Genomic DNA, 17,431 nt, shown 5'->3' on the forward strand with positions numbered 1-17,431 from the left:
ATCCGGGGAGGACGCGCCATATTTCTCTCCCAGAATAGATCCCTCAAGTGGCCACATTTATAGGGCGTCTCCGGTAAGATTTAAAACGCTTGCTGGCAGCCTTCGTACGGCCTGTTCCTGGGAGTGCAGAGCGGGCCACACTGGATGCCCTGTACTCTCCAAGGCCATCTTTACACTGCCCAGGTTTTCCCCTTGAACTTTTCCTGGGGCTTTCGTAGTCATGTACAGAAACACCCACTGGTAGCAGCTTGACTCTGACACTGAGTCTATTTCCCCAGAGCAGTATCATCCACACACCAAGTACAGAACAGCAGGTGGTAGCCGAACACGCTCCTCTCCCTCGGGGGACAACCTCACCGAGGAGCAACCCCTGCCAGACGCAGGAAACCTGAAAGGCAACCTTATGCGTCGTGGTTCTCATCCCAGGCAGGCAGATATTGCCAGCGAGTGTATGCTGACAGGTGGCACGGGTTGGCAGATTATTATTTTTTCTTTTTTTTTTTTTTTGGCGGATTATCCTTAATGTGACTTTGAAAAAAGTTTATTACATCATTATTGAACCACAATTATTTTCACAGCTATGCTCTAGAGTTTCAGTTAATGATTCACAAGTTTCTAAACAAGGCTGAAGACTCACGACTGAGTGGGAGCAGGAATCGGCTCTAATGAGACTTAAATAAATTCAGGGATTTTTGTTGTTGTTGTTTTTTGGTGGGTTTTGTTTTGTTTTTTGGAGGTTTTTTTGTTTTTTTGTTTTTTGGGGTTTTTTGGTCATACTCCAGAGCAAGAACCAGAGGCTGATTGCCGAGCCAGAGCTCATGGGCTAAAACTGCATTTGCATGGCACCCAAAGGGTGATGCAGTGCCTGTTCACAGAAAATGGTGGGCACTGCCTTACCTCCATGGCCAAGGATTTCAGTCTAGTCTACTGAAGCCTGTTCTCCCCTTCCAAGCTGCCTGGCACATGGTAGAGGACAGGCCAGTGGGATGAAGGCCAACTCTCAAAAACAGAACGAAGTATTCTCTAATTCTGGGGGAAATCTGGCCCATCCTTTTTCAACTACCAAACCACATGGCTCAAAATATTTTGCAGAACATGCCTTGGAGATGAATACAATGAGAGGCGTAGAACTCCCTCTCCTCAGAAACAAATAAACAACAACAACAAAAAAACACCAAGTCTTGGGCCAAGACATTCCATGAGCATGGCATGCCATGGCTTCTTAAAAGAAAGCATCTAATTATTTATTCTGCATGCACACGGAGTGACTACTTATGTGAAACACCATGCTGGGCACTTGCGGCTCCCAGGGTGGGGGGCAAAGAGAGGTGGGTAAGGGAGGCAGAAGGAGAGCAGGGAATAGATTCCACCTAATAGACAAGCAAGACATCAGGCCTGCCTTTCAATATCTCCCAATCTTGTAGATGGCACTGTTCATAGCATCTTTTGTAAATCGCACATTTAAAAAAATCAATTGAGCATTTACCTTTGAAATCACAAACTCTGCTAAGAAAAACCAGCATTGCAGGTAGAGTTTCTTGCATATGTGAATTCACCAGGTACAGGCACAGTAGGCAAAGCATTCCTTCTCACTATTACAGGAGTTTTACCCAAGTTGTTGTCACACGCCAAAGCAAGGCCATGAATTTTCCAGAAAGAGGGTCGATGTGGGTGTTGTATTAGTCATGTATCGTTGCATAACAAATCACCCCAAATATTTTTGCTGAAAGCTATTTCACATGTTTTCTACAGGTCAGGAATCCAGTAATGGTTAATCTGAGTAGTTCTAAGCTCAGGATCTTCCCTGAAGTTACGATGAAAATATCATTCAGAGCGTAGTCATCTGAAGACTTGACTGGGGCAGAAGGGTCCATTTCTAAGGTCAGTCATGTGACCGTGACTCACTAGGAAGCCTTCGTTCCTTGCAACACTGGCCTCTCCACCAGGTTGCCCGAGTGTCCTCACAATATGGCAGATGGCATCCATCAGAGTGAATGGCCCAGGAGAGAGCCAAAAAGAACCCATTCTTCCTGTCATGACTGAGTCATAGTCCACCAGTTCCACCATTTGCTATTTATTAGAAGTAGGTCACCAAGTCTAGCCCACCCTTCCTTTTGGAAGCAGGAATATTAAACAATTTATGGCGTTTTTAAATGACGACACTTGTCATCCTGGAAGAATGTAAAATCTGCTGTGATACTATCTGTGAGACAAGATTTATTTACCACGATTGTCCTACTGTTGGGAAACTAGGTTGGGAAGATCTTCTTACATGAAAGTCAGCATTTAACTAATAGTAGCTCCTGAATATATTAGACATAGGTAAATACATATATGTACTTATGTACATATATGTATACTTTTTAACTCTGGGAACAAGGAACCACCGTAAGTGGTGAAGGGAATGCAGATTAGACCTGTGTCAGCATTTTTGCCCTGGAATGCCTAGCATGAGACATACAATGAAGATTTAAATAAATAACTCTTAGGGCGGTATTTGGCAAAATCACGACCTTTGGAGTCAGACAAACATATGTCATGTCTGTGTGCTCTTCCACTGACTATCTGGAAGACTTGGACAACAACATTTTTATATAATAAAGATCCAATATTTGTATCCAGTCAGTATGGGCTGTTATGGGCTGTTATACTGCAGTAAAGTTATACTGCAGTAAAAAATGATTCCAAGGGGCACCTGGGTGGCTCAGTGGGTTAAGCCACTGCCTTTGGCTCAGGTCATGATCTCATGGTCCTGGGATCGAGTCCCGCATCGGGCTCTCTGCTCAGCAGGGAGCCTGCTTCCCTCTCTCTCTCTGCCTGCCTCTCAGTCTACTTGTGATTTCTCTCTGTCAAATAAATAAATAAAATCTTTAAAAAAAAATGATTCCAAAATTGTAACAAAAATTTGTTTGTGTGAGGGTCCGCTGTGGGTTCTGTCCCACGCTATCTTATTTCCAAGACCCAGGCTGATAATAGGGCAGGCACCATCTGAAATGTTGACAGTTACCGTGGCAGAAGGAAAGAGAAAGGACCTCTTTCTACGAAGAGACTGGCTCTTTTCAAAGATTCCACCTAAAAGCGACACATGACTTAGGCTCACATCTCCTTGACCTGAGAAAGCCATATGACTATAGATAACTTCCAAGGGGCTGAGGAAGAACAGGAAAACTTTTGTAAGAAAAGAAACAACTTGCCACATACATGACACCTACTCATTCGAAAGTCCTAAAATATATCAGTATCTAACAAAGCTAACAGAATATGACAATGAAACAATTTGGCTTCATCGGGGTAATTGCAAAATGAACGAATGTCTCTTCCCTTGTAAAAGCCCTTTTGGTTATTTGCACTTTGGTTTGCCCTATATGCACAGAACCTCTGAAAAAGGAGAGATTCGTTTAGGCAATAAAATAGGAAAAGAATATATTGAACTACATGTGTTAGCAGCCTAGCCCGATACACCTCTCTTTCCAAAGGAAAAATACGTCTTTCGTTAGCAACTGAAGAGCAGCCAGGTTTTCTCAAAACTTAATTTTTCTTGTCCTTCCCTCCTATAATCAGGATTTGGTGGCAGTTGGAAGGTTCTGACATGGAGTTGCACTGAAAACTTTATATAGTGTATGAAAAAGAAAGCTCCTCTTTATGCTGGGGCCCCATCTATTTGCAGAGACCCTGGAAAAAATCCTGGAAGTGTTCAGGTGGACCTGGCCCTAGGATTAGCCAGTAGAACTAGATGGTTTCCAGCTACCTCCTCCTCTTCCTTGAGCTTCCCCATCACCTCCTGCCCCTAGATACTAATAAGGAAGCAGCAAGTACAGCTCTAGTCAGGGATTCATAAACAAATGTGAAATAACGCAGATATGATTTCACATTATGGTGGCATTTGCCAACATAAAAATTATTACAACTTTGCTATAAATTGTTCTGTAAATTTTACAAAATATGCAAAAACTGACATTTCAAGAGCCGAGATAACTTAGATTTATTAAAAAGTTGAGGCCCTTGAGATTCAGCTAAAGAGAGTCTATTTCTTTATCTCACTTTGAGTTGTGTGGGTCTCGTTTGTGTTTTGTTTTCCAGCTCCTTGTTTATAATGCATGGTCAAAACTGGCCCTATCTGGGCTTTGACCACTTAATCCAGTTTCAACCATAAATTTCTCCTCTGTCTCCGGCAGGAGACGGAGCTTCTCTGAATCCCAAATTTCTTATCAGAGCACACCACAATCATGGCCTGCCTCAAAAAAAGCTGACAGGAAAGCATCTGATCTCTAGAAAACACTCTAAAATGCTTCTTTGGCATAGACTAGCCCTCCGTCTCTGTAGGGCACAATCTTAAGGACCCCTCTCCTGCCACCCTGTCCTCTTCACACACACGCATACACACACATACATATTATGCACACATGTGTACACACACATATTTTCTATTCAATGCCACAGGCATGTTGCACATCACCAAAGCTATATACTCTCTCCTGAGAGAACCCTCATCAAAATCTTGCTTCTCACCCGAGACACTCCGATAGCTTCTCTTGGAAAGCTACCACTGTTGCCTGTCACCTGCACCTAACACATCTCTCACAAGAGAGCCGCCATTGTCAGAGCTGGGATGACCAGCGTGTATTTGCTAGCCCTTGAAGGAAGCACGGCCAAGGCCAGCGTGTGCTGTGAACGAGTTTGTTACGTGTCCCTTTGAGAGGGACGGCATGGCATGTTACTCCTGCCCCACCCTCAGAACTAGAAAGTCATATGGAATGAAAAGGAAAATCTTTATCAGAAATCCGTCTCTTTTCTAAGTTGCCGCCTCGCTTTCTCCTCAACTCCCCATTCCCCCGTGGTGGGAAATAAAGCTCAAAGACCACTTTAGATCTTAAATCTCAGCTTCAATGGAGCAAAACCTGACCTTAGCATTCCTCTCCCACCAGTGGTCCTGGGTTTAATTACTGCCACCCCTGTATGTTTAGGCAATTACCGTTGTAACACAAGGTGGTGGGGGGGGGGGTTGTTGTGTGCGGGGCCTCAGTCAGCCCAGGACATCGTGTTCAGTCCCCACAGCTCATACAAAGCTTGTCACCCAGCAGGAAGCAGCCGTGCCCACGAAGTGTTGTACTCCGCAATTCTCCGTCCTGGAAACAATAGTTTCTAATGATGCCTGAATTCTTCACTCTTCTGGAGGGAGGCAGTTCCTTTCTCCTGGGGTCACAGTACCCCAGGACCCTAGCCCTAAAATACATCTCACTTCTGTGGGAAGTTTCATTTTTCCTCAGCTATTGCAAACACGATCCTGCTGAACAGAGCTGAATTTTTAAGGCCGAGTTTGTGGTGTGGATTCTGATGGCTTCCCGTTAGTTCAAGTCTCTGAGGACCAGTGCCAATAAATGTGAAAGGGACAACAGCAGATTGGCATACTTTTCCATTTCCACCAGGATGAGAAACTGCTATAAATGAAGTCTAACCTTAAATGTATAATCTGTCCTTGGGAAGGGGAGGAAAGGAAAAAAAAAAAAAAGGATATAGCATCTTCAAGCTCTCGGCATCCCTTACGAGAAAAAATTGGTTCTAAGGGTCTCTGATCTTGTGTTTTAGTAAAATAGAACTGCACGGCTGACTGACAGTTCTGATCTAAAGCATTTACGTTTAAGTTTTGATCTCTCTGCTTTTGATTAAAACTAATGAGCTCATTTAATTCAAAATGGGAATCTCTGATAAGAGAAATAAGGTTGATGTGATTGGATTAGAGGGGCAAATTAAACTCTTAGAGCAGAAGTTTGTGCTTATATAGTGTATTAAAAAGCTGTTGGCGTATTATGGCGTGTTAGATGATGAGAAAAATTTCATAGTAATTCATATTTAATCAGAAGAAATGAAAGTACTAAATATAACATAGCTCTGCTTTTCCCTCGAGTGATAAAAAGCTGTACATTTAAAATGACATCAGATCCATGCTCTCTAAAACAAAAAAAAAAAAAAGAAAGAAAGAAAAAAAAGAAGGAAAGAAAGAAAGAAAAGAAAAGAAAATCTTAAGAGAGACCCATAAGAAAGGGATACTTGTCAGAGGCTCCCTCACCCCAGAACAGAAGTGCCACAAACACAGGAAAATACAGTCCTGTTTAGACAGGAATGCTACAAGAAAAGCCACAGACCACAAACAGTAAGGTTTCTGTATTATAGGAGCTCCTATTCTCTCTTCTGAGCATTAAGTTTCATGTAAAAAATGGGTATTTCTTTCCCTTAGAAATAGATGGAATATGTTTCTTGAAGTTCAAAAGCTTGTTTTTCCTCTTTTTCTTTGTGTTTTAATAACTATTTTTGTACATGCTTAATTCTTACAAGTTCTTTTGTGACCCCTATTTCTTTACCCCCACCCCTGAGAAAACTCATGTTAGGCTTCTCAAAACAAATCTTGTTTGTTGTTGGATATATATTTTTTTTAATTTTAGACTCAGAAAAATATTTTAAACTTTAAAGTACTAGCTTAGAAGAGTGAAATTAGACAGTATCGATTAGGCTTAAAAGTACCAAAATTAATATATTTGCAGGAAATCACTTAAATGGATAAAAATCCCTCAGAAGGCGGATTTATGTGGCCTTCTGGCCTGTTTGCAGAAAGATATTTTTACATCAACAAGACTGAAAACTACCCTTTTAAGTTTCAGAAGTAAAGAAGCGTTCTGCTTAGTCTACAAATGTATGAAGCGAAAGAGTAACTGTCTTGCTTAAGAGAGGAGATGATTATTTGTTAATATCCTTTACCAACGGGAGTGAAAGGCAAGCGTCATTAGAGACAGCAGTGGACGATACTGTTGGTGGTTTTTATTCCTTTCTGTCTATACACTCCATTCTCAGCCCTCTGTCATGAGTCAGTTGAGAAGACTTAATGCTTTCCTCATTCCCCACAACAAAGACCAGCTCAGGAGGGCAAGGACCCTGGCCAGGATACAGTCCCATTGTCCTCAGAACTGCCCAGTGGGCAAATGTTACAAGAAGGGATTTGCAGGGAGAACAAAGAGCCAGAGATCCGTACTCCCCATCAGCAGCCTGCCTGCCTCAGTGTTGGTTGATTCTGTAAATCGATGGTGTTCTTCTTTCTCCCAACTACTCCATCCCTGTGCACCTGGCAAGCCTCGAGGGGTGGCTGCTGTTACTTACTTACTTACTTACTTACTTAAGACTCTACTTGGGGAGCTACTGGAAGTTAAAAGGCCTCTCCTGCTAGAAACTGGAATGGAGTTACTTTGGATTCATTAATTTTTCTTTTTTATTTTCTGCAAAGTAAACATTTTCTAAATGAGGTAAATTGATTACTACGCTCTTAGCACCCATCAGTCATTTATTTTTAGTGAACTCAAGGATTGCACCTGAGCGGTAGCTGTGAGGGGCTGTGTAGACATCTAAATCATGTGTGTATATATTTTTGTATTCTTCAGTGGAGTCAACCAGCCCCAGTCTGCTAACCACTGACAACACCCTTGAACGTTCCTTTTTCATCCGAATGAAATCTACTCTGACCAAACGTGGCGTGCACATCAAATCATCAGGATATAAGGTAAGCTGGGCTCTGGGAAGGGACATACTCCTGTATCAGGTCAATCCTAGGTCATTTGAATCGAATTTCCTGGCTGCTTTGGGTCCATGTAATTAATGTCTATGACCTTGAGCAGCCCATCGGGTTCTCAGTTATTTTCCTGTCTCAAGGTAGGGGCTTCATTAATCCTCTCATTCTCACTTCAGACTTTGCTGAAGCACTAAATCCCTCCAAAGAGTGTCTTTTCTTAAAACACTTGTTAATAATGCACCAAGGTCTTCAGCATTCAACATAGATATTCCCTTTGATGGGAAAGGTGAGCCAAATTCACATCAGTCCTTAAGACGAGCATTCTAGAATGGTTGCTTGTAAGAATTCCGCTTCTCCCTTCAAATCCCCCCTTTCTCTGTAGAGGAAGACAGTCCGTTTTCCTAACCTTTTGGCCATCAAGACTCACACACATAAATAAGAAAATCAGGTTAGGCGTCAGGAATCTTAGTTGAAATTACAATTATTGTACATTCAATCATACCTTAGCATCCACGGAATACTCAACATACAGAGCACATGTTCCCACAACAGCAAAGACCATGTCTGGAGTCATAATCTACATTATTATCATTTTAAGGGTAAGGATACAAAAGCTTACTAATCTCGGGAATTTCCACCATTTCGGTTACCATAGCAACATAAATTAAGACCTATGAAATTTATGAAATGCCTTGGGCAACCTGAGTCTTATCAATTTTACAACACACTAACCAGTCCCTCAAACAATATTTACTGTATGCGGGAGGGCACACAGCAGCCAAATGTATGAGAGATGTGGCCGGCATGACCTTTTCCATTTTGGGAGTTGAGAGCATCTGATAGCTCATTTCTTCAGGCTTACCGTAGCATTGTCAGGGATGGTTAAGAGTCATTATCATTGGGCTTAAAAACCATATATAAGTCATCAGAAACCAGCGGCCACCTATAAGTCAGAGTTGGGTACTTTCTTTGACGTGAATTCTTCAGTGAGAAAAAGGAAGGAGGTAGGAAAGCAGGCTCTTCTGTGAACGACCTTTCGCTGAGCTGTCCTACCTTCTGAAGGGCAAATTTGGAGCATCCTTAACCTTTAACAGGGTTGGAAGCAAAGGAGAGGCACCGGGCAGCTCCGCCTGTCGGGGCTTTACCCTATCGAGGTCCGTTACAAAGGGAGATGGTGGAGGAAAAAAAAAAACCCAACTCTATCCTTAGGACTATTTTTATTTTTCCTGCATTACTGAACCCAAGACATTTATGAGTCACAATGTGTGTAGCATGAGCAAGTTTGGAATTCTGGAAGCAAGCTGTAGGTAGAGTGGTTACTGTCACTGTAGTGGTAGCAAGATTCAGTCTTGGCATTCCTGTCTCTAGAAATCAAGATGACTTCCTTTCACCTGTGTTCTGTCACTGTTCGTGCGTCACTTTCAGTGGTTTTTACTGGTTTGTAGGAGGTGTGTCCCAGGAAAGAAGGGCGGGAAAGGTGAGGTATAGTTTGACAAAGCAATATTTAGTATACTTTGGTCTCATGAGATAATTTTTTGAACAATAAAAAATTATTGCTTTCACTTGACTAACGTGAGATCAAAAGGTCCTGCACAATTTTGAATCTACAAGAAAAGTGGGCTGTCCAAGCAGAAACATAGTTCGTATTTCAGTCTAGGCAAGAGAACTTGTAGCTCATGTTCTCTCTGTGTTGTGGTTCGGTCAGCTCAGGACCACTATTTTTGCTGCCTGGCCTGAAACTGGACAAGCTCACTTCTTAAATACTCATAGATTGATTATTCATTCAATGAATGCCTCTTGAGTTCCTACTCTGGAGCCTGTTCTAGATCCTGTAACCCAGCATTAAACAATAAAAAGTCCATGCTTTTGTGGTACTTAGATTCTAACAGCGGGCTAGAGTCAATAACAATAAATAAAAAGGTGATTTCAGATGACGATGATGTCCAAAACTACAAGGACTACCATAGCAGATGTATTACAATATGCTGGACATGGTGTGACATGTGTGGGTGCCCTCACAGCAGTCCCAGAAGGAAAAAATGTTCATTGTTTCCACTTTACAGGTAAAGAAACTAAGGCTAGGGGTTAATTAGCATACCCAATGTCATACATTGAAGGGAGAGAGCTGGGGTTTGAACTCTGGGAGCCTGGCTCCTTATCCCATGCACTGAACCACTAAGCTACCCTGTTATGCTGAGAGTAAAGCAAGGTCATGCATGGGTGGCTGGTGGGGGCCACTTTAGACAGAGTCACAGAAGGTCTCCCTGTGGAGGTGACATGTCGCCTGTGAGTGGTAAATGAGAATAGACCATGATGGAAAGGTGGAAAAACAGTGTTTGGGGCACCTTGGTCACTCAGTCATTGAGTGTCTGCCTTTGGCTCAGGTCATGATCCCAGGGTTTGGGGATCCAGCCCCATGCTGGGCTCCCTGCTCAGCGGAAAGCCTGCTTCTCCCGCTTCCACATCCCTTGCTTGTGATCTCTCTCTCATTGTGTCTCCGTCAAATAATAAAATCTAAAAAAAAAAAGAAAGAAAGAAAAAAGAACAGTGTTTGCAGAGCTCCTTGGGCTTAGGATTAAAGACACCTTGTTGTAAGAAGGCACCCTCGAGAAAAAAATATGAGAAAGTATAATCGTGAACACCAGGATTGGAAAAGAGGAGTTATTCCAGTTTCCATCAAATCCAAGCATGTTGAGGCGATCCTACTCCTTTGACGTACCCTGTTGGTATGTCCTTCTGAAGACACCACGAAGGTCTCCATCTAGTACCTTCCCTCCCACCCCAGGACTTTGAACACGTGCGTTGATTCATCCGCTCTTCCCACAGTAAGACGAATCATCCAGCAGATCCAGCTCCCCGCACTGCCTCGCCCCATAATGCCCTTGCCTCATTAATTAACCGAGTCTACAAGTCAGTAGAAGAGCTGATGGGGAGCCCATGCCACGACACAGCTGAATAACGTCCCTATTTATCTGTTCGTTTGCAGTAAATAAATCTAACAGCTTATAAAACATTCAAATAAAACTGGTAATCACCCCACCACCACACCATAAGCACAAATAAAAAGAAATAGCGATGATAATTTCACCACGCTCCCAATATTCCTCTTAATTTATCACCGTGGTTTGCTTTGTTCTTTTCCCGTAAAGCTCTGAGATGTTAAGTCATGCTCAGTGCAGGCCACGATACTTCTCCCCATTTTTCCTGTGACCTCAGCACATAACACTTTCCTGACTCGGCCCATCACCTCCTCTGCCACTTTCTTTACTGTTGTTGCCACGGACCTTAAGAGTGACCGCCAAAGTGGCATAACCTGTCGAACACTGACTCTCTGACAGGTCCTCTGCCTGCCGCATCAGACCTATTTGATCTAACCCGTACAATGTTTAGAAACTTTCTCTTTCTCTTTCGAATCTCACATACTGTCATTGTGCCCATTTTGAAGGTGGTGAAACTGAGCTTTGGTTGGCCTCAGTACTTTGCTCGTGTTCACAACATCTCTTGAGTAGCTACCGAGGAGCCAGGACTGACCAGGCAGTTAGGCTCCAGAGTCTGCCCTCTCCTACCCTCCGCTTCACTGCATAACAGATAGAGTCCAAAGATGAACTCAGCACCAGCTGGACCTCAGCATACGGAAAGTTCATCACAGCTTTTAAAAAGAAAATCCTCTGGCCTGAGGTCCAGCCCTTCTCTTGGGACACAGCAGGTCCCATAGTCCTCATTTATGGAGATCTGCAGACATTTACCTTCTTTCCAGGGATTCTTAACACCCACCCAGGGACCCACGACCAAGAACTCTAGCCCAAAAAGTGCCCCCTCGAAATCTGCAAATTCAAGCAGAGAGTGTGATGTAGGCTGCTGTTGCTTCCACACCCCAGGCCTCAGGAAAGTTGCCCTCTTGCCAGTGAAGCTTCCCAGCCGTGAGCTGACATGCAGTTGTCTCTGTCCTCATTTGCTTTGAAATCCGCAGTAACACGTTATCGGGCCCGGCTGCTTTTTATGCCTCAGGGGCTTCTGGTGGTTTGGGTCCCATTGTCGGCCACATATCTTCGCGCAACACAGCTCTCCTTTAAATTGCATTGCCATCAGTATTCTGCCTTCTTGATTAGGTCTATGTCTGGGGGAACTTACTAGGTATAGCACAGGGGGTAAAAGGAGATATGTAATCAGGGAAATTAGAGAAGTAAAGACTAATTGGGTCGCCTCCTTAGCTCCTGTCTTTGGAGGATAGTTTCTGTTAGCCTGGGACTGTCAGTTTTCTAATCTACTCCTAAATGCCCACCAGCATCACTGTCATTTCTGGAGTTTTTATCCACACACATGATGACGTCCTAACTCTGATGGCAGAGAGGAACATCCAGGCTGGGAAAGAGAAACAAAGAGAGAAAATCTCTATCATCCTTATAGAATGCTGAGAATGTCTCTCAACTCACCACAGAGGTGAAAACCTTCCCATGCCGTGGGGTCTGGCTAGGACATATAGGAACAGATTACTGAGGAAGCAGAGGGGCACTCGGATTCTTCCCAAAACAAACAACAACAAAAACCCAGCCCCCATCTGGGATGATTTGAGTATGGATTTGCCTGCAGCTAATTGTCCAACTAAATGATATCTGTAACCAGTCCAGGCTCCTTATGATATGAAGAGTCAGAAAGCATAAGTAATAGACAAAATAATTTGTAGGTTCACTACCTTATTAGGACTGCAGATAGACCTCAGCTCTAAGAATACCTGTATTTAGACAGGAAGTAACAAAAGCAAAAAAATGAGAGGGTGCTAATTAGCTAAAGCAAACTCCTCTTCACCTTCTCTAAACACAGAGATGCCTTTTAAATTAGATCTTGATCGTATTTTTCAAGTTCATGGTTGTATCTGTTTTGTGGGAAAAGGCACTCCCCTAATTTTATTAGTAATTTGTTTTATCTGGGGTGTCATAAATCCCATTAATGATTTGATTAAATCCATAGAGCCTCTCCCAAGGTAAATTCATTTTGCATTGGGAAGTTCTTGAATCCCAGAAGTGAATCAGTGATCTTGGATTACAAAACCTTATTTAACAAGAGGACATCTTTGGTGTACTTATTAAAAAAACAAAATCCAGTGAGTACACCTTCCAGAATGTATTTCACCAAAATTACGATACCCTCTTCCTTCCTCCTCATTTCTGCTTCCCATATATTCATTTTGTGTTAATGCATATGGAAGTCCTGTTGGAAAAAACATCAACTCCTAGACTGCAAAAGTACAAAACCAAGAATTACATTTTGATCCCCTTATGCAGATAGAGATAATCTTTTGAAAAAGTGTTTCTCAGAAAACACTTTTTATAAAAATACCTGATATTAAAGAATGACATCTGTAGTGAAGAGTTATTTTCAGTGGTACATGGGTCTCTGTTTTCTCCTGTTCACTTAGGTGTGCAAGTTGTATCACTGGGACTTCAATGTCAAAATCAGAGCTAGCTCAGTTTTAAAGTTCAAGGCTTTTCATATGCAATGTATTCTTAATTGAACATATATATTGACAGCTCTCAAGATGATAGCAAACTAGATAGGAATTATTATTCACAAGTTCAGTCACCTGGAATTCTAGTTCTTGGTTTGCTTTGCTGATAGAATCCATAATAGCTAAGATATTAACCTCTCTCTCCTGAGCACCTGCCCCTTTAATGTGCCACCAAAAGTGGTTGAATCCACCCACCCCTATTTGCAATGCTCTAGCTTAAAGCCTTTTTCTGGATCTACTGTGAGAAATTCCCAAATATCTCCCAGAAAATTTAGGTTCTCCTATCCATTTTGCACCCTGCTCCCCAGAATACCCTCCCAAAGCCACAGTGATCTTTACTTTGTATCTGGCGCTAAGTCATCACTGGTTCCTAGTGTAAACATAATCAAGAATCTGATCTTAGCTTACCTTTTCTACCACAATCTCTATCACTCTTTCCTGAAGCTATTACTGACGCTATAGCAAAATCTGTCCAATCATCTTTCTTGAAATATATCAGCATATCCACACTGCTATGCTTTTGACCATGCTGTCTTCTTCTCCTAAAACACCTTTCTACCACACTTGCACCTAGAAAATTCTTACACAACCAATATGGCACCACTCAAATATCACTTCCTTTTTTCTTCTCCCTTGATGCACCTCTTCCCTCCTCGTCTGTGCTAGAATATCATTAAGATTTCATTTAAGCTCTGTGCCTCAGTTTTCTCACTATAAAATGAAGTCATAATATATAACCTGACAAAGTTTCCTACAGATCAAGTGAGATAATACATGCTCAACGAAGCATCTTCTCTCCTTCTATGAAGTACTATCATATAGTTTCATATGAAACTCACAATAATTCTTTTAGGTAATTATCCCAATTTCCCAACACGAAGATAGGTTAAACTGAGGCACAGAAATATGAATTGACTTGTCTAAGGTCACATGTGGCAAATAACAAAACAGAGGAATATCCAGATCTTCTGATTTCAAATGTCTTCCTCTTTCCAACATACTATGTTGGATACTGGTTGATTTCTTATTATACTTTCTTCCCTCAGCCCAGTACATACACTGCATATAGTTGCCACTCAATACATGTTAGTTGAATTAAATTGTATGTTCTCTTTTTTTCTGTGATAGCAACGAAAATGTTGACAGTACTGAGTCATCTAACACACCACTAGAGACCCTGCTACTTAACATTAGTGTCTTTTAGATGGAACCATTGGAATACCTATAAACCCAATGACCATACTGTGATCTGGTTCACATTCCCTAATCTTGTCTGCCAGGATGTTGTTCATCCTTACCAGCACCTTACTAAAATCAGAATGGGCCACATTCACAATGTTCCCTTGAACCATCAGTTGAGTATCCCATTCAGAAAATTAAAAATTGAGTCGCTCTAACACCACCCATTTGTCATGACTTCATATTGGCATTTGGTGATTCACCATTTTCTTTCTATTAAGTTATCTTTAAAGAATATTTTTCCAGATGTTAACATTTTGAGGCTCTATCTTCTGAAAACTTGAACAATATTGGTGATATCCCGCCTTCTGGTACAACCTCCATGATTTCTCAAAGATTACTAAAAATAAACCAAGGGTAACTGTATGTAGTGAATTTTAATTGTACCAGAAGAACTGTAGCTTAGAGGTATGTCTAGCATTAATATGGGGGGTTGTGTGGTAGTGGTCCTTCTCTGGAGATTTCTAAGAGCATAGCTAAACTTATCAGTTAGGAGTCTCTCCTCCTCCTCGTCAACTGTGGACAGACTAGGTGCCATCTGGATGTTTCCCCCAGTATGAGATTCAGAGATGTTCCAGATGTCCAGACATACCAGTACTTCTCCTGAAGCCTTTGCTTTGGCTTTGTGTTGCCTTGAAATGATGACTAAAGTATTCCAAACTGCACAAAATCTAACTGTCTTGTCAAATCAATAGATGAATTTTCAGAGAGACCAAAATTTCGGTCAACCCATTCAGGCTTTCTAAGACTACACATTTATTGCCTTTCAATCAACCCAGACACCCAGAATAAATTGAAGGAGAAAAAAATTTCCAGGGTAAAACTTACAGGCAGAGGTTATCCTGATGAAAAATGCAAATAGAGGAGAGAACCAATAAAATCAAATTTTTAAAATCCTATTATCTCTTTTTACTCCCTGCTCACCTCTGCACAATTGTCCATTACAATGTGGTTTCCAGTGTCATTTTAAATACAACTGACATTGTTTCTGATCTTAAAGAATTTATTTCCCATTACCAAGGCATGACAGTAGTTCTAGCTCAGGATATGTCATTTCTGCAGGGACTAATCAGCTAGCTATTTTACCAACTAGAGGCATAATCACTAGCCATTCTGTGAAGCGTCTGTAAATTCTAAGTATGTCAGTAACTGCTGCCCAAGTATGTTGCTAACTTACAGGTACTTCATTTCTCATCAAACAGATTTCAGAAAGAAGGCAGAAGTAAGGCATCCCATCTTTGACTAATATGAGATCTTTCAGGTTGGCTTTCTGAGCCGTTGGTAACTACAAATAATGCAAGTGATGATCATTTTCAAAATGAAATCTTTGATGCAGAAATTAACAACTCTTTCTATATCTAATGACTTAAACTAATGCCCTTCAGAATTATCATCATTGTCCCTATAAATATCTTCTCAATCTGGTAACATTTTTTAAATATAATCTCACCATTACGAGACTTTGGCCCAATAAAAAAGCTTTAAAAGGGAAAAAGATACAATCTGAAGAACTAAGATGTCAATGCAAACACAGTTGATCACTTTCTGGACCCAGCACCAGATGGGAGAAATGCCCTAACATCAGGAGCCAAGGCCCTCAGTTGTTGTTTCCCTAGAGTCACCTCCTGCTACCAGTGGTCTCAAGTAGCAGGTGTTTTATTCTGCATAGATCAAGGGCTTCTAAATACCTTACTCTGTTTGACTTTCATTTCTTGAAAACTGCCCTACCGAATGGTGATTAAGCACAGACATGATGATGGCAGATAGTCAGGGATTTGGACTTAGTCCTGTCATTTCTAACTCTTTAAGTAAATCATTTAACTTGTTTAAGCATCTGTTTCCTCTCTTGTAGAGTCCCAATAGACCCTTCTTCATGAAGGTACGGTAAAATAAAGTGAGATGATATAGAGAAAGTACAACCATAATGCCTGACCCACAGTAAGCATGCAATACATGTCCAGATGTGAGGTTTAATGTTTATGGAACTTGTACTGTGTGTTGATCTAGACAGTCCAAAATCTTAACTTCTACACCTCTGCACATGCACCTGTAACTGTGGAAAATAGTAAGTCATTGGTAATATTTCAGATCATCTCCTGGAAGTTATATGAACTCTGGAATAATAAATGATTTCTTCTGAATATAGAAAATGCATTTATTTCTGGGAAATTTCTCCCTGCTTAAGTGTCCTGAATATTGATTTGATTTTAAGAGACAAAATATGACTGAAATACATCATCTGTTCCTTTAACAAAAGAAGCACATACCTCATGGTTTTCCTTGGAATTGATTTAGCTTCATGACAAGACTAAGATAGCCCTTGAATGCAAGAAGTGAAGTAGGGACAGGGCCAATTTGATGTTGTTGATCTCTGGAATAAATGGCACTTCTAGGCTCCTGTAGTCCATAGGGCTCTGTGGTTTGGTTCAAGTGTCTACATACACATAAACTGAACCCTCCAGGGAAGGCAAACTACCAGTGTGCCTCGAACCCACCCTGCCTCTCAGAGCTACTATACAACTTTCTAGAAGGAATTGTATTGACTCATTCCAAATAAGGGAAAAGAGCCAGGAGTCTGGAGTTTCCAGCTTCTCATGTCATAATTTGCCCTGGGGGACAAGGAACTAGTCACATCTTTCCTCTTGTTCTTGGAATGCCCTCCACCACCAGACTAAAAGAATGGCCCCTTGCAAAGTGCTTTGAGTTACAAGACTCTTACTTAAACAAAAGAATCATCTGTATTAGCATTTCTCAACCATCTGCTGCTCTGGGTGTGGGGGTGTAAGGGTGTGGGCATATTCTGAACTACCAGGGGGCAATGGATAGCTCAATGTTACTATATTGGAAGCATCATTTTCAACTCATTGTTGGTAATGGTTTGTAGAACCAACCCATATAAGCTATTGCTGGACTGAGTGCAGTATTTATACCTTCATTTCAGGGCTTTTGTACCTTCTTTTTATTCTCTCTGGAGTATAAGTTGCCCTCAGATACTCCCATGGGTCACACCTGCATTTCATTCAGATTTCTGCCCCCATGTCGCTTCCCTTACCACCCCATCTAAAAATAGCTCAAGCATACATACTGTACCCCATCATCTGCTTTATCGTGTCTTATTGTTCTTCATAGCA

The 17,431-nt window shown here is 41.6% G+C and overlaps 1 protein-coding gene and 1 long non-coding RNA gene across 2 annotated transcripts in view; one reads left to right on the plus strand and one right to left on the minus strand.

The window, feature by feature from the left end:
• Positions 1 to 17,431, plus strand: part of NPAS3 (neuronal PAS domain protein 3) — an 840,712-nt gene that overhangs the window by 769,471 nt on the left and 53,810 nt on the right. Inside the window, 1 exon segment of the mRNA XM_032344010.1 lies at positions 7,428 to 7,546. Coding sequence (XP_032199901.1) covers positions 7,428 to 7,546 — 119 coding nt within the window.
• LOC116591251 overlaps positions 1 to 17,431 on the minus strand; it is a 210,024-nt gene that overhangs the window by 69,745 nt on the left and 122,848 nt on the right. The window lies entirely within an intron of this gene.

Source organism: Mustela erminea, chromosome 5 (assembly GCF_009829155.1).
Source record: "Mustela erminea isolate mMusErm1 chromosome 5, mMusErm1.Pri, whole genome shotgun sequence".
In the NCBI taxonomy this organism is placed as follows: domain Eukaryota; kingdom Metazoa; phylum Chordata; class Mammalia; order Carnivora; family Mustelidae; genus Mustela; species Mustela erminea.